This window comes from Melospiza georgiana, chromosome 26 (assembly GCF_028018845.1).
Source record: "Melospiza georgiana isolate bMelGeo1 chromosome 26, bMelGeo1.pri, whole genome shotgun sequence".
NCBI lineage: Eukaryota > Metazoa > Chordata > Aves > Passeriformes > Passerellidae > Melospiza > Melospiza georgiana.
The window spans coordinates 2,588,451-2,615,696 of record NC_080455.1 but is presented as its reverse complement, the minus strand read 5'-3'; the positions used below and the strand labels follow the sequence as shown (position 1 = coordinate 2,615,696).

The window sequence follows — 27,246 nt, the reverse complement described above, 5'->3', positions numbered from 1 at the left end:
CACTTCCAGGGATGGGGCACTTAACACAGACCTGTCTCTGTCCTGCCCTTCCAGCAAAACAAAATGGAAGACAGGTTGGATGAAGCCATCCACGTGCTGAGGAACCACGCCGTGGGCCAGACCTCTGCCATGGCCAGCAACCACGGGGACATGCACGGGCTGCTGGGCTCAGCTCCAGCACACAGTGCTGCCGTGGGCAGCCTGGGCCAGGCCTTCCCTGCCTCAGTCATGGCCCTGGGGAGCAGGCACCCGAGCCTGGTGAGTGTGGGAGCAGTGTGGCAGCTGGCAGGGACACGCTGGGGACAGGTGTCACATTGCTGTGACGTGGCATTTGGGGGGATGTCCTTTGGTGCAGGAACAGCTCAGTGTGGTCAGCCTGGGTCAGGTGCTGGCAGTGTTCATGGGTGACAGGCACAGAAATCATTCCCCATGCTCCTGCAAGGGAGAGCTGAGTCACAGAGTCCCAGAGTGGTTTGGGTTGGAGGCACCTCAAAGCTCGTCTTGTTTCACCCCCTGCCATGGCAGGGACACCTCCCACTGTCCCAGGCTGCTCCAAGCCCTGTCCAGCCTGGCCTTGGGCACTGCCAGGGATCCAGGGGCAGCCACAGCTGCTCTGGGGACTTTGAGTCCAGCCTTGGCACAAGCTCTGTGTGCCCTTCCCTCGTGCCTCTTCTCAGGGCAGGCAGAAGTGGTGAGAGAGCTGCTCTTCTTTCCCTGCAACATGATTGAAAATCCCTCAAAACAACTTCAAGGCATCCCTGGGATATGCAGGGAGAAGAGGGATCCAGTGGGTACAGGAGTACCAGGTGTCACCAGGAGCTTTGAATGGTTTGGGATTCAATGAGTACAGGAGTGCCAGGTGTCACCAGGAGCTGTGAATGGTTTGGGCAGGCACCTCGTCCCTGTGTGGTGTGTGAGGGCTCATTCCAGCTGCAGGGAATGGGATGGATCCAGGGCACCCTGGGCAGGTGGATGCTGGGGTCCCATGCAGGATCACCCCCTTGTGCAGAGGTTGGTGAGCACAGCAGCAGCACATTTTTGGCAGAGCTGGTGCCTGCTGCAGAAAGCAGTGACACATCTCTGGAGAAGCAGCTGTGATCCCCTGCCAGGCTCCCTGGGTTCTGCTCCTGAGCAGGGAATGAGATGTGTCCTCTGCAGGCTGCTGCCAGCTGGGGAGTGTCCTGTCAGTGCCCAGCCTGTGTGGCACTGCCTCAGGAGTGTGGGCTCACAAGGGGCCCTCACCCTTTGCCTCCAGCCTTTCGGAGCCATGTTGATGTTGCTGGCATGTCCTTGCTCTGGTGGCACTGGGGAGGTGGCAGTGGTGCTCAGTGACACAGGGCACGTGTCCTCTCTGCTGTGCTGGCCTTGCACTGGGCACAGAGGGGCTTTTCCTCGGGATGGGGCACAGTAGTGACAGGGGCTGTGGGCTGGGTGCAGCTCCTGCTCAGAGCAGGGAGCTGCAGTGTGCCCAGCACAGTCCCAGAGAGCTGCTCCTGCACAGGCTGGCTCTTCCCTGCTGCATTCCAGAGCTGCAGGGGTGGGAGGGCAGGGGAGCACCCAGAGCACCCAGCTGTGCCTCAGCCCAGTCCATGTGAGAGGGCAAGGGGAGCACCCAGCTGTGCCTCCTCCTGCTCCGTGTGGGAGGGCAAGGGGAGCACCCAGCCGTGCCTCAGCCCGGTCCATGGAGCCCGGGGGTGGCCTGGGGTGACAGCTCAGGTGAATGTCCCCATTACCTGCTGGCAGTGACACATCCCTCCCTCCCTGAGGCTCACTCTGCTCCTTGCTGCAGGTGGGAGGAGGCCACCCTGAGGATGGGCTGTCCAGCACCCCCAGCTTGCTCCACAACCATGTCACGCTTCCATCGCAGCCCAGCTCGCTGCCGGACCTCAGCAGGCAGCAGGACACGTACAGTGGTAAGGCAGCTCTGCAGGGGGGTTTACCTGTGCCCAGGGCTCACCTGTGCCCAGGGTCACCTGCTGGGGGCTGGGGGGACTCACCTGTGGGGCTGGGCCCAGGCCTGTGCAGCCTGGGGGAAGATGGATGATGTCTCTGCAAGGCTGCTGCTCCCTTGCAGCATTCACAGGGCAGTTTCTACCTGGAGCCTTTTCCAGAGGTTTCACAGAGTCCCAGAATGGTCTGGCTTGGAAGGGACCTTGAAGCTCGTCCCCTTTCACCCCTGCCGTGGCAGGGACACCTCCCACTGTCCCAGGCTGCTCCCAGCCCTGTCCAGCCTGGCCTTGGGCACTGCCAGGGATCCAGGGGCAGCCCCAGCTGCTCTGGGCACTCTGTGCCAGGGCCTGCCCACCCTGCCAGGGAACAATTCCTGCCCAATATCCCATCTGACCCTACATGTTTGACCTGTATTTTCCCATTCCCCCTGCCAGGTGTGGGTGCACAGTTCCCAGTGCTCTGCTGTGTAGGTTGGGTTCCCAGATTGGAAGAGGGAGAACTGGGAGCATCAGCAGGGCAGAGGCAGCAGCCTCACATCTTCCCCAAGTGTGGAGCAGCAATGCAGGATGAGTTTGTGCTGCCACTGCAGGAGCAGAGCCTGGGGACCCCCCCAGCCTCCCCTGTGGGTCAGGCCCCTCAGGCTCTGCTCTCTCTGCAGGTTTGTCCGGGGGGCTGGGCCGGAGCAGCGTCTCCTCAGGAACGAGCGAGATAAAGAGGGAGGAGAAGGAGGATGAGGAGAACACGTCGGTGGCAGATAACTCAGAAGAGGAGAAGAAGGAGCTGAAACCCTCCCGGACCAGAACAAGGTGCTCTTTGAACAGGTCTCTCCCTTCACTTTCTCTGTTGCCAGGCCAGGGCTGTTTGGGCTGGGGTTCAGCTGCCAGGACCCACCAGGCACTGGGCTTGGCCTGAGGTCACCCTGTGGCACAGACACCCAGCCCTGCCCACACTGGAGCCTGGTGTGGTCTCACACAGCCTGGGCTCCTGCTACTGCCCAGGGGAAGGGTCCCTGTCACCCTCCTGCTGGCTGCTGTCCCTGTGGGCTCAGGGCATCCTCGTGCTCCTAAAGCAGAGGGATGCACCTCATCCCACACCTGCCTGTGCAGGGAAGGAGCCAGTGCTCCCAGTCAGACACAGTCTGACCCCCTCCCTGCCTTGGGGCATCTCTGCTGTCTGCTTTGGGCTCCTGTGTCCTCTGTCACATCCAGCCAGTGGAGTGGCAGAGGCTCAGGTGGAGTCCTTCAGCCTGTTGGCTGCTCTGCAGCCTTGCCACCAGCTGGGAGACCTCAGCAGGGTGATGGTGCCCAGAGAGGCAGCACCAGCCCCACTCCTGCCCTGCAGGCAGAGGGCTGCATCTTCCCAGATTCCAGCTGGGGATTCCAGTGCTGGCCTTCACCTTGCCTGGGCCACCCTGCACACTCCTGGCAACAAGCTCAGGCCTTAATCACATTGTGTGTTCTTTCCTTGCTGTTTAAAACCAAAAGAAAACAAAAAAAGAGGCAGAAGAAGAGCCTTAGCTGGTTGTGTCTGAAGCCCCTGCGTGTCCCTGCCCGTGGCACAGGGCAGCAGGCCCTGGCAGGGCACACGAGGGGCTCTCACCTCGCTGCGTCACCGTGTGTTTCTTGTCTGTGAGTTGACCGGTGCTGAGAGTGCACACGAGGAATGTCCCTGTCTCGTTCTTATTTTAAACCATTAGTCAAGATGAGGATGAGGAGGACGATCTTCTTCCCCCAGAGCAAAAAGCCGAGAGAGAGAGAGAAAGGAGGGTCGCCAATAATGCCCGTGAGCGCCTGCGGGTCCGTGACATCAACGAGGCCTTTAAGGAGCTCGGACGCATGTGCCAGCTGCACCTAAACAGCGAAAAACCGCAGACCAAACTGCTAATCCTACACCAGGCCGTATCAGTCATACTGAACCTGGAGCAACAAGTTAGAGGTCAGTGAGGGTCCCGGAGTGGTGATATTTACGTACCTGATCGGCACGGGGCTGTCTGTCTGTCTGTCTCCTGTGACGTGCTGTGGTGCCTCGCACTGTCTCTCTCCCCTGTGGCCTTGGGGACCAACCCAAGGCCATCGATGTCCTTTTAATTTTATTTTTTTTTTTGCCTTTTTTGCATCCATCCCTGCTGTTCTCTCCTTTGTCCCCCGCTGCCACCGTGTGTGCTGCATGCTGGTCCCCGTGGGGACGCCTGTGCCATGTCCTGCTTGCCCGCAGCCAGGAGTGCTCAGTGCTTGGCCAGCAAAGTGACAGAAACCCCCCTAGAGAACCTCCCAGAGGGGTCCAGCTCTGCCGTCTCCAAGGGCAGCACAGAGCCTGTTCCTTTCCCCTCGGTGTGCCTGATGGGGCTCTGTGCTGCCGTGACCCAGTGTGGCACCTGACAAAGCCCTGGGGCACGGGAGGGCAGCGGGATGCCCGGGCTCAGCAGCCCTGGCTGCCTGCACTGGTGTGGGAGTGCTGTGCATTCTGAGCCTGGCGCTGCCAGCGGGGTCCTGCAGCCTCTGCCCTCACCAGGACACGCTCAGGGCACACTCGCTGCCTTCCACACGAGTGCACCACGGTGTGTGCACCCATGGCAGGGGGAAGCGAGGGTGGCAGTCCCGGCTGTCCCCCCAGGCTGAGGGTGGCAGTCCCGGCTGTCCCCCCAGGCCGAGGGGAGCTGTCCCGGCTGTCCCCCCAGGCCCAGGGTGGCAGTCCCGGCTGTCCCCCCAGGCCGTGGCGCTCTGTCCCCACCCCGCAGTGCATGTGCTCCTGTCCCGCCCCTGCCCCGCCTGCAGCGCTCCGGGCAGGTTAACCCCTTTCTCTCTGCAGAGCTGTGTAACACGCGTCGGGGGCTGTGCCTGCCTGTGCTCCTCTCTGCTGGCCTTGCTGTGCCTTGATGTTGGAGTCCTTTGTGCCTCTCTTCAGTTTGTAATTTTTTGCCTTTCATAACATGTATATTTTTTCCTGTCTTCTTTTTTAATTTCCCCTTCCTTTTTGATTTTTTTTTTTTTATTTCAAGTTTATACTTTTTGGTTCTGTTCTTTCCAATCTCCTACAGACATGCCCCAGCCGTGACCTCTCGGTGGTCCCACTCTACCTTGTACTTGCTGCTCACGGATCCCAGGCAGGCCGAGGGTGGGGCAGGGCTTAGGCAGAGTTGGCACCGTGTTCACTTTGGTCTCCCACGCTTGTCCCTTTTTAAACCCTTCCTGGAGGCAGCCAGAGGTGGCTGAGCCCTGCAGGCTCCCTCAGCAGAGAGTGTAGACAGGCAGTGTCCCCTCCTTGGCTTTGTGCTGCTTTCCAGGAGAGGATCCCACCCTCACAGCCCCTCTGGCAGTGCTGCCATCGGGTCCTTGTGTGCCAGGGGGGCTGCCAGGATCCTCCCACTGCCACAGCAGCTGCAGGAAGGGAAAGGAGGAGACTGAGGAGTTTTAGGCTGGTCGGTGACTGCAGGGGCACAAGGCAGCTGAAGCATCCCATGCTCACACAGTGCAAGCTGCTAGTGCTGGTGCTGGTGCTGGGGACACAGCTCTGTCCTGCCCAGGTGTGACATCCAAGCTTGTCCCTGCTGGGGGAGCCACCAGCTGGGACTGGCCACCAGCAAGGAGCTGCAGCCCCCAGCCTGTGCTGGAGGGAGGATCTGGGATCCTGTGTGGGGGCACAGGATGGCCCCGTCCCCCTGCCTGTGCTGTGTGTGGAGAGGAGGTGGCAGTGCCACTGGGGCAGCCAGGAGGGGACACAGGCAGGGACAGGGCAGTGAGGAGAGGGTGCAGCAGGGCCAGTGGGCAGCCCTCAGTCCCACACAGGCAGTGCTTGCCAGGGAGCCCCTGCTCCCCCTCACATGGCCCTGCACTGTCCATGGGCTTTCCAGGAGGGCTCTGACTCTGCAGCCCCTCTTTGCTAAAGGCTGATCCCCACATGGCTCCCGGGAGCCCACAGGCTGTCCCAGTGTCAGGTCTCACCCAAGGACTCTCCTCAGATAGGTGTCTTCCTGCAAGAAGTTTTGCTCTGGGGGAGAAGGTCGTCTGTATTTAAATTGGGGCTTTGGAGGGGATGGGCAAGGCCATGGTTCAAGATGCTGCCAGCACAACTTTGCTTCCCCCAGCCCTGCCTGTGCTGGGCATCCCTGAGGTGCTGTCAGCAGTGGGGGCTCCCCCTGAGCTTCTCACTGTGCCTGGAAAAAAAAAATCACCCCTTCTGGTTGTGTGGAAAGATCTGGATTCAGTGTCTGCATCCAAGTGTGATCCTCAGAGCAGCTCCTGAGGGTGCCAGGCCAGGCTGCTCATGCTACTGCAGCACCACTGCTCCAAACACCAGCACTGGAAGCTGCACACGGAATTTAGGAAGGAAATCTTACAAAGCAGGATTTGCTTCCTGCCAAAATCTTTCCATGGGGGACAAACCTTACGTTTTTGGCAGAAAGCCTCCCCCAGTCTTTGAGTTTTCAGTTGAAAACAAACAATAAGGCAAAATTTTGCAGAGGGTGGAAGGTGTTGGTGGGTGACGCTGCATCAATGCCCACCCTTGCCCCCAGTGGCCCCTCCAGCCCCCCTGGGCACCTGGCCCTGTGCTGGCAGCACCTTCCCTGGCCTTGCAGAGGTGACACAGCCTGGGCTGCTCTGGAAGCACCCAGAGGAATTGGCTTTGCAAAGCGAGGCCGTTTGGGCCCTTTCCAGTGGACACCCGGAGCACTCCCAGCACGGCAACATAGCGAGCCCCCCTGGTGGCACCCCCTGACTAACCCTGTGGTGCTGTGAACCCAGCAGTACAGACGAGGCCTTGTCACTGGAGGACAAAGATCTGAGGGACCGGGAGAGGCGCATGGCCAATAACGCCAGGGAGAGGGTGCGAGTGCGGGACATTAACGAGGCCTTTAAAGAGCTGGGACGAATGTGCCAGATGCACTTAAAAACGGACAAAGCACAGACCAAACTGATCATCCTGCAGCAGGCCGTGCAGGTCATTCTGGGCCTGGAGCAGCAAGTACGAGGTATGGTACCGCTGCAGGTGCATTTCGGGGCCTGTCTCTCCCCCTGTCTCTGCATGCTCCTGCTTCTCTGTCCTCACTCTACTTTCACTCTGAGCTGTGTGTTTGCAGTGCCAGCAGCACCTCTGGCTGCTGAGCTCTCCCCAGCCCCAGCCCGGGGTGGATTTGAGGCTGCTCTCTCTCTCTCTGCTCATGCTTAATATGATTTTGCACCTGGATCCCATTAAGCAGCTTTGGAAAATTCAGTTCTCAGCTCTGAGTGCTGGCTGAGGCACTTGGGGGTTCCTGTAACAAGCACATGGAGATGCCCTGGCACAGGGTGCCCAGAGCAGCTGGGGCTGCCCCTGGATCCCTGTCCCTGGCAGGTTGGGCAGGGCTTGGAGCAGCCTGGGACAGCGAGATGTGTCCCTGCCCATGGCAGGGGGTTGGAACAAGATGGTCTGTAATATTCCTTCCAACCCAAAGGATTCCATGATTCCATGTTGATGGAACAAGATGGACTTTAATATTCCTTCCAACCCAAACCATTTCACAATTCCATGTTGAAGTGGGGGTGCAGCTGGGCCTGGGGTTCTGCTTGAGCAGGGGCCTGGCAGGATCCTGCAGGGACTGGGGCAGCAGTGAGCACTGCAGGAGCTCATCTCCTCACACAGGCCTGCCTGGCATGGTCCCCTCTGTCCCTCTGGGGTGCTGCTGCCAGGGTGATGCTGGTGCCCAGACTGAGGTTGCTCCCCTCCCTTGCTGTTTTGGGCACAGAGCGCAATCTGAACCCAAAAGCCGCCTGCTTGAAGCGTCGGGAGGAGGAGAAGGTGTCCGGAGTGGTAGGAGACCCCCAGATGACACTGTCAGCTTCCCATCCTGGTCTAGGAGATGGTCACAACCCTGTTGGACACATGTAAAGGTACTGGTCCCCACCTCTGATCCCACATCTCAGTGTGGCTCCAGCCCTGTGCCCGTGCCCTGCTCAGGCTGGTCAGCCCCCCTCCCTCAGCAGCAGCCACAGCCTTGCTTCATTTCCCTGAAACCAATGACCTGCATGTGTGCCAGGCCTGGCACAGGGTGCCCAGAGCAGCTGTGCCTGCCCCATCCCTGAAGTGTCCAAGGCCAGGCTGGAGGGGCTTGGAGCAACCTGAGATGGTAGAGGTGTCCCTGCCCATGGAATAAGATGAACTTTAAGGTCCCTTCCAGCCTAACCCACCCATTCCATGATTTTCTCTCTCTGTGTGTCACGTGCCCCATGGACACCCAGAGCCTCTGGCCCACAGAAGAGTGCAGCCCCATAGTTGGGATGGGGGTTTGGAGCTCTCTGTGGGCTCAGCTCTGCTCTGCACCTCCCAGTTCTGCCCCACTTGGCCACTGGAAACCAACAATTCCTTTTCCTTGTGGCTCTATGAGAGGGAATGAGCAGGTCCCAGAAATGCCAAGGGAGACAGAGAAGGTGCAAATCCCTTGGTGAGGCTGTGGCAGGCACAGGCTCCCATGGGCTGTTCCTGCTTTTAAGGGCCCCTGGAGCACGTGAGCAGCGCAGAGGTGGTGGGTGGGGGATTGAGCAGATCCAGGAGTGGCTGTCAGGAGCTGATCCCATGCCGTGCATGGAGAGCACACAGTCCCTTGGTGTCCCACTGAGTGCCTGGGGACAGCCTGACCAAAACAAAGGCACAGCTCAGCTGCAGCCCTGCAGGGACTGACAGCCTTGGGGCCCCCTGTGCAAGCAGCACAGTTGTATTCTCATGTAGCTTCTATCACTTCAAACTTTTCTTTTTTAATTTTATTTTATTTTATTTTATTTTATTTGTAGATCATTTTGTTCCTCTGGATACGGAGGTGTGTAGGAAGAAAACCCTTGGTGTGACCTGCAGCCCTGTTGACCCATGAACTGTAGTACTGCTCATACTGACACACGCAGCCGGATCCTGGCGTGACGTAAGGAGTGGAAAAAACACTTTGTCAGAAACAAAACGGAAACAAAAAATTGCCTTAAGTATAAAGTGCAGAACAGTCAATACATATCACTCAGTTAGGAGGGGGTGGCGTGTTCTCTTGGCTTGTTCACAAGCAGCCAGCAGCAAAATTGTGCCTAAGCTTGATATTTCTTTTTTAAAAAAAAAGAACATTAGTTATGAGATTTTTTATGTAGAACAAATAGCAATGCCTTTTGGTTTTTTTAGCTTCTTTTGCATATGTTTTGTAAGCAACGAAAAAAAAATTTTTTTTTTTGTATAAAAACATGTCTTGTACCCTCCGCTTTTCTGCTGCTGTTTCTATAGTTAACGTTGCATCTTTAGGATCAACCAGAATATTAAAATTGTATTAAGAGAGACTGGATATAAAGAGAGGAATTCTCAGATTCGGCTCGGAAAGCCACTAAAAGCGAATGTAGCCACAGTGAGGGAATGTTCTTCCTTGCCTGGCTTGTACCTTCCATGACAACAAACAAACTCATGTGCTGAATTCACCGTCTCTTTTCTTCGGCCACTTCTGATTTGGGAAAAGGAGGTTAAACAGCACGAGTGGCAGCAGTGCTCCCTCCCCGGGCAGTGACTGAGGCGCTCGGCACGGTTGCTTTGTTCTGGAGATGCCCCCGGGGCAGAGGATGTGACCAAGGAGGAGAACAAAGGGACTGAGGCACTGCCAGGTGAGCAGAGCAGCGAGGGATGCACAGGGAAGCGCCTGTTCCGTGGGCCAGAGCTGCCAGAGGCACTTCCAGGAGCAGCACTGAACAAAGACCGAGTGAACAAAGCTGCAGCACTGGGAAGAGGCAGAGGCAGCCGGAGCAGCTGTGGGACACGGGGCCAGGAGCAGCAGCAGCAGCAGAGGGTGCTGCAGGCAGGGAAGGAGCAGAGACCCGGCCACTCCAGCCTTGGCAAAGCCCTGAGGAGCTGCAGGATCCCTTCTGGCACTGGAGCCATGGGAAATGCAAAGTGCTGGCTCGGGAGGAGGGGTGGCCTCACACCCCGCTGTCACCTGCTGTCACATCTCCCCAGCATCCCTGGAGGCAGCCTGAGCTCAGCCCAGCCTCGGGCTGGGAGTGGCCGCCTCACCTGCACAGGAGGAGGAGGGCAGCAGGAGCTCCTGTCCCTGTGCTCCAGCAGCCAGGCTGGGCCAGCTGTCCCTTCACTCCAAGGGATTCCCAGTCACTCCAGACCACTCTGGTGTCCCCAGCAGGAGGAGGATCCCTGGCAGCCCCTCTGGGTGCCCTGGAGGTGTGGAGCAAACAAAGAGGTGCTGGAAAAACATCCACCAAGAATTTACTCTTGTTTCTTCCCTCTCCTTCCCCTTGGGAAACGTTTTGTGCCTGGTTCTTCCCAGCTCTGCAGGGCCCAGTCAGGCAGACATGGCTGCTGCTCTGGGGGATGTGGGGAGCTCCCCTCTCCCCTGCAGGCTCCATCTCTCCCTGTGCTGCTCCAGCCTGGGCTCCTGGGGAAGCTGTGTAGCTTTGGCACGGGGAAAGGAGGGACTGGCACACAGGACGTGCTCCTGTGGCACTTCCCAGGAACTCCAGGCTCTTGGCATAACCTGGTGCTCCTCCACGTGCTTTGTGCTCTGGCAAACCCTGCTGGAGGTGCTCAGGGCAGTGCTTGTTTCCCACCCACACCTGGGCACTGTGGCCTCAGCCCTGTGGCAGCTCCAACTGAGCCACTCCAAGTGCCAGGGCAGGATGGGGCTGTCCCTGCTGCCCCTGGCCCTGCCCCACCATCCAGCCATCCCTCTGAAGCTTTTGGGTGCTCCCACCATTCCTTTGCATGGTGAGACCTCAGCAGCCCCAGCTCTGTCCCTGGGAAGGGCAGGAAACTCAGTGGTTCCATAACCCAGGTGCTTCTAGGCTGATTTCAGCCTAATCAGCTCCACAGGTTACAGCACCTCCCTCCTGGGGCTCTTCTGGGTGCTGCAGCAGTGGGCAGGGACATGGATGAGGTTTTCTCCCTGTGTGACAGCCCTGACTCCCATTCATGCTCTGGAGTGCAAGCTGGAGGGCTCAGCAGCTGCTTTGTTTCATCCATGAGTTCCTGCTCCACTGGTGACAGTGCTGGGGCTGCAAAGAACCCACTGCTCAGGGGTCCCAGGGCCAGGAGGGATGGAGCAGTGTCCCAGCCCTGGAAAGCTTGAAACCCTACAAAAAAAAATATTGTAAAGTGGTTCACAATGCCTTTGATTTTGCCCCAAGAATTGGAGGTGGCAGTAATGGACAACTGGACTTAAAGGGACTAGTCAAGAAAAATCCATCAATTCAACAAAATTGGAAACCTGAGAAGATTTATGAGTTGTTCACAAATTTGCTGAACTTCTTTATCCCCTCCGAGTCCTGCAGGCCAAGGAGGAATCCCGATGAGCCAGAGCCTTTCTCACCATCCCTGAATCCCCAGGCATTGCAACAAAAATGGGGCTTTTCAGCTGAATTTAATGGTTTAAAATGTTCCTTTGACAGCAAATCCAGCCAACATCCTTCCATGGCAAGGCCTGAGTGAAGATCCTTGAGCACAAGCCCTCAGAGCCAGGGCTTGGAGAGATCATCTCAAAAGCACAATGTAGGGGGTGGCACTGCTGCCTCGATGGCACAGGGTGACAGCTGTGTGTGCCAGCCCAGTGTGGCCTCAGTGGCATCTCTGCTTTCAGGTGCTCAGGGAACAATTGGGAAGAGCAGCAAGGAAAAATTCCTTTGTCTTGCCAGTGTGTTTGGCTCAGTGTGAACATGGTGCCTGTAACCTGCCAGGGAAAGTGGCTTTTCTAAAAACAACCACTGCCAGGTGCTGTCCCCAAAATCCCACCAGCCCAGCCCTGAAATGTCACCCTGTAGCAATGAAACTCTTGTCTTTAGGTGTTGTGGTCAGTGAGGGCCAGGTCTGCACCCTCCCCAGCCCAGAGCTCTGCTCCATTCCACTCGGGGTGTTAGAGATGCCCAGACCTGCTCCTGTGCCTGTCTGTGTGTCCCCACAGCAGTGGTGCTGCCAGGAGAGGTGTCACAGGGGGTGACATGCTCTATGGTGCCATTTATTCCATTTCCTCCTTCCTCTCTCAGCCTTTGCTTGCATGGCTGCTCCTGGGGCCACTTTGCCCTCCTCTTTGGGGGCCACTGAGCCCCCCCAAGCTTCCTTTATCACATGGGGGCTGCCTTCCCTTCTGTGCAGCTTCTGGTTCCTCTGTGCCCAGGCTGCCTCAGGGAAGCAGCAGAACTGGGGCACTGCCATGGGACATTTCCAGTGCCCCTGTCAGCCAGCCCCTGCCTCCCTGCACACGAGCTGTGCATGCCACAGGACTGGGGAGCATCTGGAATCCAGTCTGTGAACAGCAAAATTGCAGATTGTTGTGTTTTCTCCCTTTTCACGTGCTTTTTCCCCCGAGCAAAGCAGCTGCAGCCTCCCATGGGTTGGTGCTCAGGCAGTGGTGGCTGCTCACAGCCCAGGGAGCAGAATTCCAGCTGTGTGGCACTCACCCCTGCCCTGACCCCTCAGATCCCCTCACAGCCCCAGGGGGCTCCCTGCTCCCCTGCTCCCACAGCTACCCCAGAGCTGGGCTGCAGGAAGGATGGACTCAAGCTGTAATTCCAGAGTCAGGGCAGAAACTGCTCCCCAAGGTCCTTTGTGTGTCACCAGTGTCCCCACTGAAGCCAGCAGAGCCTTTGGGCCCTTGCTGGGTGGTTCCAGTTGTGGGGGATGGAGAAACAGGACTTTGGAAACCCCCAATCCCCTGCAGCCCTTGAGCTTTGCTGCCAACTTTGTGGCCAGTGGAACCTGAGTTCTTCTTGCAGGCCCTGCTGTGCTGTAGTGGGGAGCTGGGCCAGCTCCAGTTCCACCCCTGGGCTCTGGGAGGTGAAGCAAAGCTGGGCCAGAAGAGCCTCCAGCCCCCACGTGCAGTGCTGGCTAGCCCAGAGCAAGCCCTGCCCACTGGACTCCCCCATTCCTGCCCAACACCAGCAATAGCAAGGCCTGATTTCTGTACCCCGAGCTTGCACAAGGTCTTTGCCCTGTTAAAAATCCTATGCAAATCTTATCCCTCTCCCCTCTCCCGGGGCTCTGCAGATCCCAGCCCAGCCCGTTCTCTCTGCTCTTGTCCGTGAGTCCTGCTCCCTGCTGCCCTCAGGCTCCAGCTTCATTCCTGGCAGCTCCAAAAGCATTTTGAGACCTGTGCTCTGGAGCTGGGAGGGGGCAGATGAGACTGTGGGAGCACCCAGCTCATACTGAGCACTGAGCTGGAGGGGGCAGGGCCTGGTCCTGGGGCTCCTCCACGCACCCTTCATCCTCCTGTGCCTTCTGCTCCATGCTGGTGGGGCTCTGCCAGCGTCCCTCATGCCCAGCCCCCTGACAGGAGAAGCTCTGTTCCACCTAGCTGCTGCCCAGACTGCCCTGTCCCAGCACCTGAGCCTCAGGCTGGGCTGGGGCTGCTCTTCCTTCAGCCTGCAGGGGGGCTTTCCTTCCTCCCATGCCCCCCAGTCTCTCCAGCCAGCATCTCTGAGCTGTTTCCCTTTGCAGAGGGGCAGCCCATGCCAGCCCTGGGGTGGGTGCTGCCAGTGTCCCACAGCACAGCTGCCTCTCCCTGCCCTTGGGGTGCTCTGTACTTTGATTTCCAGGACAATTCAGCCCTTTGGGGGAGCCAGCACTGCTGTGCCTTGGCCTGCAGGACTCCCATGGGGAGGGGGCTCTGCTTAGGAGGGTGGTGCAGGCTCCTCGTGACCTTCTGCCAAACCTTGTGTGTCCATCTGCAGCCCAGCTCCGGGCCAAGGGCACTCCTGTCGTGGTGTCCACATGGGTGTCTGTGTTCCCCTGGCTTTGTACCCCTCCTGCTGCTCAGGGCTCCCCATTCCCACCCTGGCCCAGCCAAGCCCATGCTGTGCTGGAGGGCGAGGCTGTAACGCTCACCTGGGACATCTGCAGCACCAGCCTGGGAGAGCAGAGGGGTTTCTGCTTCCAAAGGGGTGTCCTGGCACCGAGGCCTTTGGGCAAACAGCACCCCTGGGTGGTGCCCTGCACCCCTGGGTGGTGCTCTCCATCCCTGGGCAGTGCCCTGCACCCCTGGGCTGTGCCCTGCACCCCTGGGCTGTGCCTGCACTCCTGGGCTGTGCCTGCACCCCTGGGCTGTGCCCTGCACCCCTGGGCTGTGCTCTCCATCCCTGGGCTGTGCCTGCACCCCTGGGCTGTGCCTGCACCCCTGGGTGGTGCCCTGCACCCCTGGGCTGTGCCTGCACCCCTGGGCTGTGCCCTGCACCCCTGGGCTGTGCTCTCCATCCCTGGGGTGTGCCCTGCACCCCTGGGCTGTGCCTGCACCCCTGGGTGGTGCCCTGCACCCCTGGGCTGTGCTCTCCATCCCTGGGGTGTGCCCTGCACCCTGGGCTGTGCCTGCACCCCTGGGCTGTGCCTGCACCCCTGGGCTGTGCCCTGCACCCTGGGCTGTGCCTGCACCCCTGGGCAGTGCTCTGCACCCCTGGGCTGTGCCTGCACCCCTGGGCTGTGCCCTGCACTCCTGGGTGGTGCCCTGCGCCCCTGGGCTGTGCCCTGCACCCTGGGTTGTGCTCTCCACCCCTGGGCGGTGCCTGCACCCCTGGGCTGTGCTCTCCATCCCTGGGGTGTGCCCTGCACCCCTGGGCTGTGCCTGCACCCCTGGGCTGTACCCAGGGAGCCGTGGAGCTCCTGGAGGCAGCGAGCTGGGGACACCACAGTCCCCCTTGCCAGGGCCACATCTTCCCAAGCCACCAAAGCCACCAGCTTTGAGCAAACCTTGTACCATGCAGGCACTGGGCAGGAAGGAGCTGTGGGAGCCCCGCAGCAGCCGCTGCTCTGTGCCAGCAGAGGGGACAGAGGGGACAGAGGCAGGACAGGGAGGGTCCCAGCTGGGAGTGACCTGTTGGCTGCAGAGGGCTCCAGCTCTCCGGGGAAACAAAGCATTCCTGGGATGTTCTTTATATTTTTGTAGGAATGGGGGGTGGGAGAGCAGATGGGAGATGCCTGCGGAAGTTGTTTATTTTTAACCCTGTAGAAAGTTATGGGTTGTTTTTTGGTTTTTTGGCCTTTAAAATAAAAAATGGTCCTTGCTTTTGATGTTTATGCTGCCTACCTGTAAATCCAGATGTACTTAAGTGGCTGAAATCCTTGTTCTTAAATCAGATACACATTATAGTTTTGAACTATATATATAGTAAATATATATATATATATGCCTAACCCAGCAAAAAAAAAAAAAAAAAAAATAAAGTATTTGGGGGTGGGAAATGCGTTGCTCTTTGAAATGAATCACAATTGGGGGATGAAATTGTGTTTCTGAGTGCCTCAAGATATGAATTGTTTTCATTTTTTTAAATAATTTTATACAAGTGTCAAAACAGCTGGCTGGATTATTTGGAATTTTTAAATAATCCTAACTTTTTTAAAGTAGATTTTGAGAACTGTCCTGTATATAACAGTAATGTAGCAATAAATGTGACATTTTATAACAATATTACTTTTTTTATCCCCATGTGTGTCCTTTAGATGTTCTATCCCTAGGAATGAAAAGTTGGAATAAAGGCTTTGCCTTGTACTAAAAAACAAAAAAAAAAAACAAAAGAAAACACCAGACAGGTTTTCAGACACTTGCTCTGGGTGTGGATCCTCCCCCCTGCATCGCTGTTGTTTCCTTGCCTCTGCCCCTGGGGAGCACCCACAGAAAATCCACTTAAATCCAGTTAAACACCCCCAGACCAGCCAGGAGCCCAGCACAGACTGGATGGGAGAAATTCATCAAATCAGAGTTAAGAGTGAAAAGACCTTTCAGATCATCAACAGTCAGTTCAGCACTAACCCAAGCACCCCATCATTGTTTGAACACTTGCAGGGATGGTGATTTCACCCTTCAGCCTGTGCCAGTACCTGGCACCCCTCTTTGGGAAGAAATTATTCCTAATATCCAACCTAAACCTTCCCTGCACACCCTGGGGCCATTTCCTCCTGTCCTGTTCTTTGCTCCCTGGGAGCACAGCCCAACCCCACCTGGCTCCATTCTCCTGCCCCTCAGGCTCCAAGGTCCCCCAGGACTGTCACACAGTTACAGATTGATTTGGGCTGAAAGGATCACAAAGCCCATCTCATTCCACAAGTGGGGACACCTTCCACTGGACCACAAGCTCCATCCAACCTGGCCTTGGACACTTCCACAGCCGAGGCCTCTGCCTGGGAGCACCTTCCTTGCCCAGGTTTGCTGCCTGTGCTCTCACTGTGCTGCCCCAGAGCAGAACAGTCCAGGCTGAGAAGTGGCTCTGGCAGTGGCTGCTTGAATCTCCCTTAGCCTTGGGTGCCTTCTCTCAGCACTGAGGCAGCTCTGCCCTTCCCGAGCTGCTCCGGGTGCGTGGAGTGACATTCCTTCCTTAGGCTGCATCGTAAACCACAGAATCATTAAAATTGAGAAAGACTTTGAGGATCACCCAGTCCAACCATTAAGCCAGCAGCACTGCCATGTCCACCACTAAAAATGTCCTCAAGAGCCACATCCATGCATTTTTTTAATGTTTATAGGGATGGTGACTCCACCACTGCCCCAGGCAGCCTGTGCCAGCTGTTTACAGCTCAGATCCAGGCTAGGGAGGAGTGTGTGCTTGGGAGCAGCCTGGAACGTGGATGCTCAACAAATGCACAAGGTGGAGCACAAAGCAGGCGAGTCCCAGTGCCCAGAGCAGGCTTTGGGCTGGGAGAGCTGGTGAGGACAGGAGCAAGGAGCAGCACAGAGGAGCTGCTGAGAGCATACAGCTTCCCAAGAGCAGAGCAGTGGCCACCAAGTGAGCTCCTGCCAGCACTCCCTCCCTGGAGATGAGCTGGGATGAGGCTACCAGATCCTGTGGCAAATGTCATGTCATGTTTGCACCGCCACACAATCACAGGATCACAGAATTATTACTGCGCCTGAGTGGGTCGCAGCTGGTGAGAGAGAGACGGTGAATCTTGTTTCTTGAATCAGAAGGCTGATTTATTAAGATATTATATATAATACATTATATCTATACTAATAAGACTATAGAGAGAGGTTTGCAGAGCAGCCAGGCTAGCTAGGAATAGATAGAAAGAATCCATAACAAAGCTGTGGCCAAGGACTCAGTCCCCTGGCTTGCACTGGTGATTGGCCCTTAATTATAAACATAGAACATGAACCAATCACCAATCAAAATAGGTGCCCTGTTGCATTCCCCAGCATCTGATAATAATTGTTTACCTTGTCTTCGGAGGCCTCTGACCTCCAGAAGACACAGAAATCCAAAGGAAAGGATTTCTGTGAAGAAATGTCTGCGACACAGAATGGTTTGGGTTCTAAGGGATCTTAAAGCTCATCCCATGGGCAGGGAACCCTTCCACCATCCCAGGCTGCTCCAAGCCTGGTCCACTTGGACACTTCCAGGGACCCAGGGGCAGCCACAGCTGCTCTAGAGTGTCTGTTCCAGAGTTCCTCCTGCATGTTCACAAGAGGCTGAGCAGCTCTGAGCAGAGCCTGGGGAATATTATGGAATTGATGGTGATTTTATGATGCTGTCCTGAAAAACCTAGCTGGAAACTCCCTCTCCTGTTGGGGGAGAGTGAGCAGCCATGACGCAAACAGAGGGTTTGCAGGGGCACTGATGGGCTCTGGGGACACCACTCTGGGTAGGAGGCATTTCCCTCCAGCACAAGAGGATGGGAAGGGACAGTGTGGGGACACTGCCACCCCTCAGGGCCCATGTCCCCTCTCCAGCCTGGGGACATCCTGTGCCCTCAGGGCTCGTGTCCCCTCTCTGTTGTGAAGACAGGCCTCATGTCCCCTGTGCAGTGCAGGGGCAGCCAGTTTCCCTAGGGCAGCTGCTGTCCTCCCTCCACTGTGGGGACAGCCCGTCCCCTCGGCTCGTGTCCCCTCAGGGCTCATGTCCACTCAGGGCCAGTGTCAGGGCTCTTGTCCCTCCCCAGCATGGGGATAGACCATCCCTTCAGGGTTCGTGTGCCCTGTTCGGTGTGAGGACAGCCTGGCCATCCATCCCACATGTCCATCCATCTCCGTCTCACCTGTCAATCTCTATCCCACCTGTCCACAGAGCCACGAGGTGCAGTTGAAGCTGCAGGTGATCACCTCTGGCCCTGCCCCTGTCCACGTGTTCCACCTGTCCATCCATCCATCCATCCATCCATCCATCCATCCATCCATCCATCCATCCCACCTGTCCATCTTCCCGTCCCCTCAAGCTGTGTCCCCTCAGGGCTCACGTCCCCCTCCAGCACAGAGACAAGCCCGTCCTCTCAGGGCTCGTGTCCCATCAAGCCCCGTGCCCCATCTGGGCTGGCGTCCCCTGGGCTGGTGTTTCCTTAGTGCCCGTGTCCCCTTCAGGGTGGACCATGTCCCCTCAGGATGCCTTGTGTCACCTCAGGATGGCCCATGTCCCTTCAGGGTGCCTCGTGTCCCATCAGGATGGTTTGTGTCCCCTTAGGACCCTTGTCCCCGCAGGGTAGCCCATGTTCCCTCAGGGTGGCCCGTATCCCCTCAGAGTGGCCCGTGTCCCCTCAGAGTGGCCCGTGTCCCCTCAGGGCGGCCCGTGTCCCCTCAGAGTGGCTCGTGTCCCCTCAGGGCTGCTCGTGTCCCCTCAGCACAGCTCGCGTCCCCTCAGGTTCGCGCCCAGCCCTGCGCGGGGCCGGTTCGGCCGCAGCCCCGCCCCGCTGCAGCCCCGCGCGTGCTCGGAGCGGCCTCGCCGCCGCCGCTCGGGGTCACTTTGAGTGAGGCGGCGCCATCGCCATGTTGAACCAGCTGCTGGGGCCGCGCTACGCGGAGCTGCTGCGGACCTGGTGAGGAGCTGCCGGGCTGCCCACGCCGCGCTGGGGCTGCCCGCTTCCACCCGGGGCTCTCTGTCCGCTCCGAGCCGGGCTCTGCTCCTCCTGCCCGGGTCTGTCCGCCCGGCCCGGGGCTCCGCGCTCCCCTCACCGCGTCCTCGAGGCACGGCCGCGCTCGCAGCGCGCTCTGTGGGAGCCTGAGGGAGCCTGAAGGGCATCCCGGCCCCTGCCCGAGGCCTCCCCGTTCCCTCCCCGCTCTCTGAGGGTCGCTGGGGATGGTGCTGGGGTGCGGAGCAGCGCTGGGGCCGTGCTGAGGGCCCGAGGAGCCGGGGAAGGGCTTGCGGCCCACCCGGCGCTGGCTGTTCCACGTTCGGTAATACAGCAGTGCCGTGGGTGCCCTTTGCAGGGCTGTGGGACGCAAGAGGACGGGGCAGAACCGACGGGATGTGGCGGCAGCCATGTATGGTAGTGTGTCCTCTCTTCGCTGTGCAGTAGTCTTTTTAAGTGAAAGACTATGAACTTCTTCCTGTCAAATATCTTGGCTGCCCTGAGGACTAATGCTGTTCCGTGTTTTTGAGGTTGTTTCAGTATTTCTGTGTCCAGCTTGGTCACCACGAGATCAGAAGGAGCCAAAGCTGTTGGAGAGTGCCCAGAGGAGGGACACGGAGCTGGGGAAGGGCTGAGGAGCAGCTGAGGGCACTTGGCTCGTTCAGCTGCAGCCCAGGAGACTGAGGGGAGGCTCCTCGGGGGCTGCAGCTCCTCCCCAGGGCAGGCACAGGGGCAGGGGCTGAGCTCTGCTCTGGCACAGGGACAGGAGCCCAGCAAGGGCTGCAGCTGTGCCAGGCCTTGGCATGGAGCTCAGGGCAAGGTTCTGCCCCCCGAGGCTGCTGGGCACTGCCCAGGCTGCCCAGGGAATGGTGCCAAGGCTGCCAGAGCTGCAGGAGCTCCCAGGGCTGCTCAGGGTGGGGCTGTTAGGGTGGCTGGGCAGGGTTGGGATCAATGATCCCTATGGATGCCTTCTCACTCAGGATATTCTGGAATTCTAAGCTCTTTTCCTGATTGAAGTGCCTTTCTCAGGTACCTCAGCCATGAGCATCTGCCAAGCCTTTCCCAGTGGTAATTTGTTGTTTCCCTGGGTGTGTCTCTCCTTTAGGACCCCCACCCTAGCGACATGGGGTGGTGTGGCTGGCATTGGGGTGATCTGGGCCACTGACTGGAAGCTGGTCTTGCAGTACGTTCCCTACATCGGCGGCAAGTACAAAACTGAAGACTGAGCTTCCCCCTAATGGTGAGTTTTGTTTGTGCATCTCTTGGCTTAATAGAATTATAAAGTCACAGAATCCCAGATGAGTTTAGCTTGGAAGGACCTTCAAGCTCACCCTGCTCAGCCCCTGCCATGGCAGGGACACCTTCCACTATCCCAGCTTGCTGCAAGCCCTGTCCAGGACAGCCTAGCCTGGAACACAATAACCCTGTGTTGGTGTGACAGTGGAATATTTCTTCTTTGCCTGGGGCACAATAATTTTTTTTCTATTTTTTAAATGGAGCTTCACAGAGCACCAAAGGATGAAATATTCATTAGAATATGTTTTTCAATGATTATTTTGCAAGCAGCAGGTTTTCCACAACATAATGCAGTTCTTAAGAGGTCAAATCAAGCTAATTTGGAAGTTTTGACTTATCTTCTGTTCCTGAGCAGAAGAGCTACAAGCTCAGGGCTAGTATTGTGACTATGCAAATTCAGACTCTCCTCTGCTCCTTGTAACTGGTATTAAAAGTAAATTGCTGGTTATTGTATTTCATAAATTCATTGGGAGATTTGCTTTCTCCAGGTTTTGGTTCTTTTCCTTCTTTAAATGCATACCAGAAGTGCTGATCTGAATGTTCTGAAAGTTTGACCATTCCTAAAGCTGGAGCAGCAATTGTATAATCCTTCTGTAGGGGCTCAAACTGCATATTCTTTTTAGAAGTCAGGCTTTGATTTTCTTTATTCCTTGCTGCAGATAGAAGGGAGTCAGGAAGATTTTTCTATTAATTAAAGGATGCTAATGGAGAAACTCTGAGTCCAGAGCAAACTCTGTCCACCTCAGGGTTTGTTTCTTCTGGTCCGAATAACAGTTACATCTAAATGTTGATTAATGCAAGTGAGCTATTTCTGTCCAGCTACACAGTGCTTTGTAGGGAAGTCAGTCAGTTTGGAAAGCACAGACAGTACTTTTTAAGTCCTTTTTCAGCAATAGTTGTTGCAGTTTAAACAATTTACTGTTTGCAAACTTTGTATTGCACGGATCCTTCTGTGACCAAGAGAGGGATGAAACTTGTTTTGGAAGTCAGCTGAACTGGAGGGATTGTGGGTCATTGTGATGTTTACAGCTAAGTCATGGAACCATAAAATCACCCAATGGTTTGGGTGGGAAGGGTCCTCAAAGCCCCTTCAGTGCCACCCCTGCCATGGGCAGGGACACCTTCCACCATCCAAGCCCTGTCCAACCTGGATGGAGAAAAAGTTTTCAATTGGAAAAGCTCTCAAGTTATGTAGTGGCAATTAAATTACCTTTCCTTCCTTAAAAATTGTCAGTGGTAGGAGCACAGCTCTATTCCTGAGCCAACAGCCTGTGTTTTCCATTTTGAAGTAAGAACTTTGTGGGAAGAGAAGCTGAGAAAGGAGATGTGTCTGTGGTGGGCTGTGCTGCCCACCCACACCTGGATCAGCTCCTGTACCTGAAACTTCTGCCTGGATGCTGGAGGATCCTGAAATCTCTCAGTTGGCTGCTGTATAGAAATGTGCCCTTTGTTGATAGAGTGACAAAACTATCTTTTGTCTCCTTAAAAAGAAAAAGAGCCTAGAAGTTTCTCTTCAATTAGGTGAAAAGACACCTCATAGAACTTGGGAGATTTCACCATAAACTCAAGGATAGCTAATTGAACAAAAGCTAATTACTAGAGCAATTTACTAGAAAGAGAACAAAGAAACTAATGGCTTTTGTGAGGTGTTTTACCAGGAGCAAGGACCTCCTGCACCTAGCTCGGTTTTTCTCTGTAAAGTTTTGTTATTTTTGCCTTTTGTTAATTTTTTCTGTTTCCAACACTACCTCAAAAGCCATCCTGCTGATTTTATGCCTTCTAAGGCAGCTGAACTATCTTGGGTGTGAAACAGATCTCCATGAGCTGATGAGACCTGGCTTGAGGAGACCCCAGTTTCCCTGCTGTGGCTGTGTGCAGGAGGCTCTGCTTAACCACTGCTCTGTGTTTGTTGTAGGATTCTTTGCTGGAGAGTGTCTGGAGCCATCCGTCCCTGAGACCCTGCTGGGGTGACCCTGAAATCACTACAGATTCTGCAACAAGCTGTGCTCTGTCTGTGTGTCTGTCTGTCCCATGAACAGCTGTGAGCAAATTCACCCTCACTGACCACTTCCTCTGAGCACTTTCCCAGCACATCTTGCCCTGATGGGAGCAGTTTATAAACCAGGGGTACAATGTACAAAATAAACCAAGTGAATGATTTTTGGGGGCTTGGGTTTTTTAGGATTTTGTGGGGGGTGTGTGTCTTACCTTCTTAGTCCATATTCTTAAGACCAGGTTCCTGGTTTGGTTTTGGGTTACAGAATCCTGGAATGATTTGGGTTTGGGTTGGGACACCTGACACCATCCCAGGTTGCTCCAAGCCTTGTCCAGCCTGGCCTTGGACACTTCAGGGATCCAGGGGCAGCCACAGCTGCTCTGGACACTGTGTTTCATCTTCAGCTTCTTGGACTGTGTGTCCTAAGGCAGGTCTGCCACATGTTTGCCTCTTTTCCTGTGCAGGTTGCTCAGGAATCAACCACTAGCTGCTAGGATGCTGGGCTTGATGATTTATTTATATCAATTACAGCTCTTGAGCTACTCTTAGGGATGTGTTGATTTTTGGCTCATCATTCCTGGATCATTGTGGCCTCATGGATGCAGTTAACTTTTCACAGCCAATACTGCAGAGTTTCGTGGTAGCAGATTCCTAAAATGTAGTTTAAAGAAAGGATTTGGGGTTTTTAACATCAATTCATGGACCCCTTAAATTATCTATTTTTTAAGCTTTTCTGGCTTAATCTAGAGGCTTGAAGAAGGCAGGCCCCAAATCCTGGCTCTCTGTGTACCACGATGAAAACCAGGGGTTCAGAGAGCTGCTCAGTTCTTAATTTGGGGTTTAAGTAGAAAAATAATCTATATTATCAATTAATAGATCTATTATTTGTGAACTTAAATCAGTGGTGAAAAAACCCCTTAACACAAGCCTTCAGATGAGAGTTCTTAGCTGTTAGAAAACCCCTACACAACCCTTTAGATGAGAGTTTTTAGCTGTTAGAAAAAGGAAGAATGAGGATTATTTTGCTCTGGTCTCTGTCACTCAGCCACAGATGACTCAGACTCAGGGGCAAAAAGTTCATCCCTTTTCACAAAGACCAGAATTTACAAACAAACTTCCTCTGTGTGAGAACAGGGTCACTGTTTTCTCTCTGCTTAGTGCCCAATTTCATCTTGCTAGAATGTTTGGCTGTAATGCAAGGTTTGAATCTCTTTAGGGGAAAATTCCAGTTGTGGCTGTGCTGCCCATGTGTCACTGTCAGGGCTGTGTCACCCTCAGAGATGTTTCTGTGGGAAACTGGTGGAGAACCTGCCCAAACAGTAGCACTATGCAGGACACTTGGATTACTTAATTAACAGTAAAATTTCTTAGTGTTGCTTCACCATCATCATTATTAATTAATTTGGGGCAAAGAATATCATTTTCACATGTAAAAACTGCCTTTGCTGCTCTTCTGTGTCCACTGAGATGCAATCACAGAATCCTGGAATATCCTGAGTGGGAAGGGACCCACTGGGATCATCAGGGCAGCACAGACACCCCAACAATTCCACCCTGAGAGTGCTGTCCAAACACTCCTGGAGCTCTGGCAGCCTTGGGGCAGCTTCCCTGGGATATGGAATAATGGGATAGTGGTGCTGATTCCTCAGGCTGTCCCATCCCTGCTCCAGCAGTGCTCCTGCCTGACCTGCAGGAGATCAGAGCCTCCCCTTCACCTCAGGGTGCTGAGAGTGCAGCTTTGACAGCAGCAGCCTCTGCCTTACATAGGGGGCTGATACTGATCCATTTCCAGCCAAACTATGCCTGGAAATTTGGGAAGTTCTTGGGAAGTGGATGTTCTGTCAGCCTGGCCTTGCACAGCAGCAGGATTGTAATCTCAGCTCTGGACAGCTCAGTCCCTGCCCTTACTTTCCCTGTGTGACACAGCTGGGCAGGGTGGGTGTCACCTGCTGCTTCAGAAATTCCCTGCATTTGCCTTGTTCCATGGCGTGGAGATCTTTGGGAAGGCTGGAGCTGGGGCTCTGGTGTCCATCCCCCTGAGAACCCCAGGGTCCCCGAGCTGGCAGTCAGTGGTGACAGTCACCTTTACACAGCCCCAGTGGCAGAGGTGTGCCCAGCAGGTGAGATGAGATACTGAAAGGAGAAAAACATATTTAAAATCCCAGCTGTGTGCACAGGCAGCTCTGCAAGGAGTGCACAGAGCTTGGATTTGTTTGGGGATTGTTCAGCTCCTTGTTCTTCATGCAGCATTTCCAGTGATGGATTTATTGCTAATTAACCCTAGAATTTGTGTGTAACTGGTTTAATTGCTATATTTCTTTTGCTACAAGAGCAAGAAACACACTCTTGAAAATACCTTCTGCATTCTTGGGCAAGTCTCTGTTAAAATTCAAATAATTACTGTTCAAGTGGCATGGGTGATCTTTCTAATTTAGAATATCCTAGCATTGCCTCTCTTCTAACAGTTAATTATTTTCATAAAGAGCTATGAATGCCACATACATTAGGAACAAAATAAAAACAATGACCTGACAGAGGGGGAAAAAGCTTCCCCTCCCAAACCTGGAGAGGGCCCAGAGGTAGCTTTGGATTTAGAGCTGTGGGTTGATGATGTAAAGGGAGGCTTTGCATTCCTCCTGCCTCTTCCAAGTGTTTGCCCTTGTGGTGGTGCCCCCACTTCACTTCTCTCCTGGAATGTGCCAGTGGAGCTGGGACAGGGTTTTCTCACTCACCTGAGCCCTGGGAGCCTGCCCAGCCCCTGTTGGTCTCTGCTCCTGGAGCAGTCTCTGCTGGGGCTCCTGGGTTGGGAATTCCGTGGCCAGCCCTGCTCTGGAATAATCTCTTCAGCTGGCTCTGGGAATGCAGAGTAGGAAGCTTCAAACCAGGGATACCTGCAGAGTGAAATCAAGAGTTTTTCTGTCAGGATATCCTGCTGCTTCTTTCTATGTCTGACAACTGATTTTGGTGATTTTTGGGATTGTCTGCTCATCCTGGGGCAACATAGAGTCTTTGGCAGCTGAATCCACTTTCAGCTGGTGCTTCTACCTGCAAATACCTCACCTGGCAGTGTTCCCAGAGGAACACTGGAATATCTTCCCTTCAGCTCAAGAGTTCATTTCTACTCAAACATTTCACGCAGTCCTAGGAGAGAGTAAATGTTTCCCTTCCACAAACCGGTGCCAGCTGCCAGTGAAAACTGATTTTCCACCTCCTGATACCCTCAGCTCGAGGTCCAGAGGACGTGTGGGGATTCTCCCACAGACTGCCTGTGACACTCTTCCACATCCAAACAGCTCCACTTGCTCCCAGCTCTGCCAGTTCATTCTTAAAACACATCACTGAAGGTTTCACCGTGCTTCAGTTTCCCTTTTGCACTCCAGAGCTCCACATCAGTACAAGTTTTTGGTTACAACAGTATACATTGAGCTGGATTTGAGGTTTGGGGTGTTTTTAACAGGGAAGTGCATTGATGGAAAATAGTGTGGGTTTGATCAATAGTAAGAATTGGAAGTTTTCCATTTCTTTTGTGCAAGATTGAAGGAAATAACAGCAATGGCAGAGCGAGATGAGACATTTCCTACCTGTGAGCCCAGAGGAGACAACACAAACCCCCAAGCCCGGTTCCTGGGGAGCCGGAATGCCTTCGGGGCAAAGCTCAGCATCGATCACGTTAAAGACACCACCTCCACCCGCACGAATCTTAAACCTTTTTAAACAAAGTAAATGTAACCCAGCACCTACGGGCGCACCTTGCTCTTGGGAATTGTTTCCCGTTTCTACTCCCGAGATGGACAATTTGCAGCCCGTTGTGGGGGTGTGGGCTTCCCTCGCATCCCTGACAAGTCTCACATCCTCCCTCATCTCCTGATGCTTTTCAAACGAGGGAGTTTGAAACGAGTGAGTGAGCCCCGACTTGAAAAGAAAAAGGCAGCAAGTAATTCCCAACAACGTGATATTTAATGATGGCTAGTGCTGGTTCCTGCCCTTGAGACAGACTGGGGATGAGAGGTGCTGCGGGAAGGGCCCTGGGGGTCCTGGTCAGTGCAAGTTGGATCTGAGTCACTGCTGGGTCCTGGCAGCCCCAAGGGCCACCCTGTGCTGGGGGCACCAGGCCCAGGGAGGGATTGTCCCACTCTGCTCTGCCCCGGGGCAGCCTCAGCTCCAGTGCTGGGGGCACTCTGGGTACCACGAGATCAGAAGGACCCAAAGCTGTTGGAGAGCGCCCAGAGGAGGGACACGGAGCTGGGGAAGGGCTGAGGAGCAGCTGAGGGCACTTGGCTCGTTCAGCTGCAGCCCAGGAGACTGAGGGGAGGCTCCTCGGGGGCTGCAGCTCCTCCCCAGGGCAGGCACAGGGGCAGGGGCTGAGCTCTGCTCTGGCACAGGGACAGGAGCCCAGCAAGGGCTGCAGCTGTGCCAGGCCTTGGCATGGAGCTCAGGGCAAGGTTCTGCCCCCCGAGGCTGCTGGGCACTGCCCAGGCTGCCCAGGGAATGGTGCCAAGGCTGCCAGAGCTGCAGGAGCTCCCAGGGCTGCTCAGGGTGGGGCTGTTGGGGTGCCTGGGCAGGGCTGGACTCGATGATCCCTGAGGGTCCCTTCCAGCTCAGGATATTCCAGGATTCTAAGTTGCTGCCAGCTGGGGACTGGAGGAAGCGCTGGTTATTGACACAAATAGAGTTTGATGTCAGACCAGAGCGGTGGCCAGACAGAATGGACACACTGCTGTGGACACCCCTGCTCTGTAGCGTCCAACACTGATCCCTTCCAACTGCTGCTCCAAGCAGGATTCGTAACAAAAAGCTAATACATCATTCATTAAAGGAAAATTGATTTCTCTGACTTGCTTTGGGAAGGAGGCTGCCTTGTGGTGTTTCTCAGCATGTGGATACTGGAATGGAATGGCAGGAACACAGCAGCTGGGATTCAGGTGCTGGCTGGTGTCTCATTCCCAAAGCTGGGGTTCCCAGGTGGCCGTTCCTCGGCAGACACCTCTCCTGGCGGTACCACAGCCGGGAATTTGCCACTGCAGCTGCAGTAGGTGTTGGTTTACACGCCTTCCTGAAAAACTTTTCATTGCTTTGTCTTCACTCCAGTTCCTCGTGCGCAGATTTCCCCCCTTTTTTGTGCTTTTTTGTTGTTGTTGTTGTTGGGTTTTATTGAGCGGTATTTTTTCGTATACTTCTGTTGCACGGCACGAACCCCGAGCCCCCCCGGGGGCAGCCCCAGGGCAGGGGGCCGGTTCTCCCCGGGG

At 55.3% G+C, this 27,246-nt stretch overlaps 3 protein-coding genes across 10 annotated transcripts in view; 2 read left to right on the top strand and 1 right to left on the bottom strand.

Moving 5' to 3' along the window:
• The window catches only part of TCF3 (transcription factor 3), a 77,935-nt gene extending 68,424 nt beyond the window's left edge, over window positions 1-9,511 (top strand). For 2 of the 8 annotated variants that reach the window (XM_058040649.1, XM_058040645.1), the window contains exons 15-20: window positions 55-258; window positions 1,790-1,913; window positions 2,609-2,756; window positions 6,693-6,919; window positions 7,673-7,817; window positions 8,715-9,511. In XM_058040649.1, the coding sequence (XP_057896632.1) occupies window positions 55-258; window positions 1,790-1,913; window positions 2,609-2,756; window positions 6,693-6,919; window positions 7,673-7,815 (846 nt within the window). In that variant the 3' untranslated portion in view covers window positions 7,816-7,817; window positions 8,715-9,511. Of the gene's footprint in view, window positions 1-54; window positions 259-1,789; window positions 1,914-2,608; window positions 2,772-3,646; window positions 3,886-6,692; window positions 6,920-7,672; window positions 7,818-8,714 lie in introns of those variants that run through there. The other 6 variants (XM_058040648.1, XM_058040643.1, XM_058040642.1 and 3 more) reach the window with 4 other exon arrangements.
• Window positions 9,512-12,116: 2,605 nt separating this feature from the next.
• Window positions 12,117-15,324, bottom strand: LOC131093491 (uncharacterized). Its single transcript, XM_058040657.1, has 2 exons — window positions 14,520-15,324; window positions 12,117-14,169 (listed from the first exon to the last, which is right to left on the bottom strand). Exons 1-2 carry the CDS (start codon window positions 14,791-14,793, stop codon window positions 13,304-13,306), a joined length of 1,140 nt encoding a protein of 379 aa, XP_057896640.1. The 5' UTR covers window positions 14,794-15,324; the 3' UTR covers window positions 12,117-13,303.
• Window positions 15,325-18,569: 3,245 nt separating this feature from the next.
• Window positions 18,570-22,164, top strand: LOC131093496 (cytochrome b-c1 complex subunit 10). The gene is made up of 3 exons (XM_058040665.1): window positions 18,570-18,675; window positions 19,814-19,948; window positions 21,920-22,164. Exons 1-2 carry the CDS (start codon window positions 18,626-18,628, stop codon window positions 19,932-19,934), a joined length of 171 nt encoding a protein of 56 aa, XP_057896648.1. The 5' UTR covers window positions 18,570-18,625; the 3' UTR covers window positions 19,935-19,948; window positions 21,920-22,164.
• The last annotated feature ends 5,082 nt before the right edge of the window (window positions 22,165-27,246 follow it).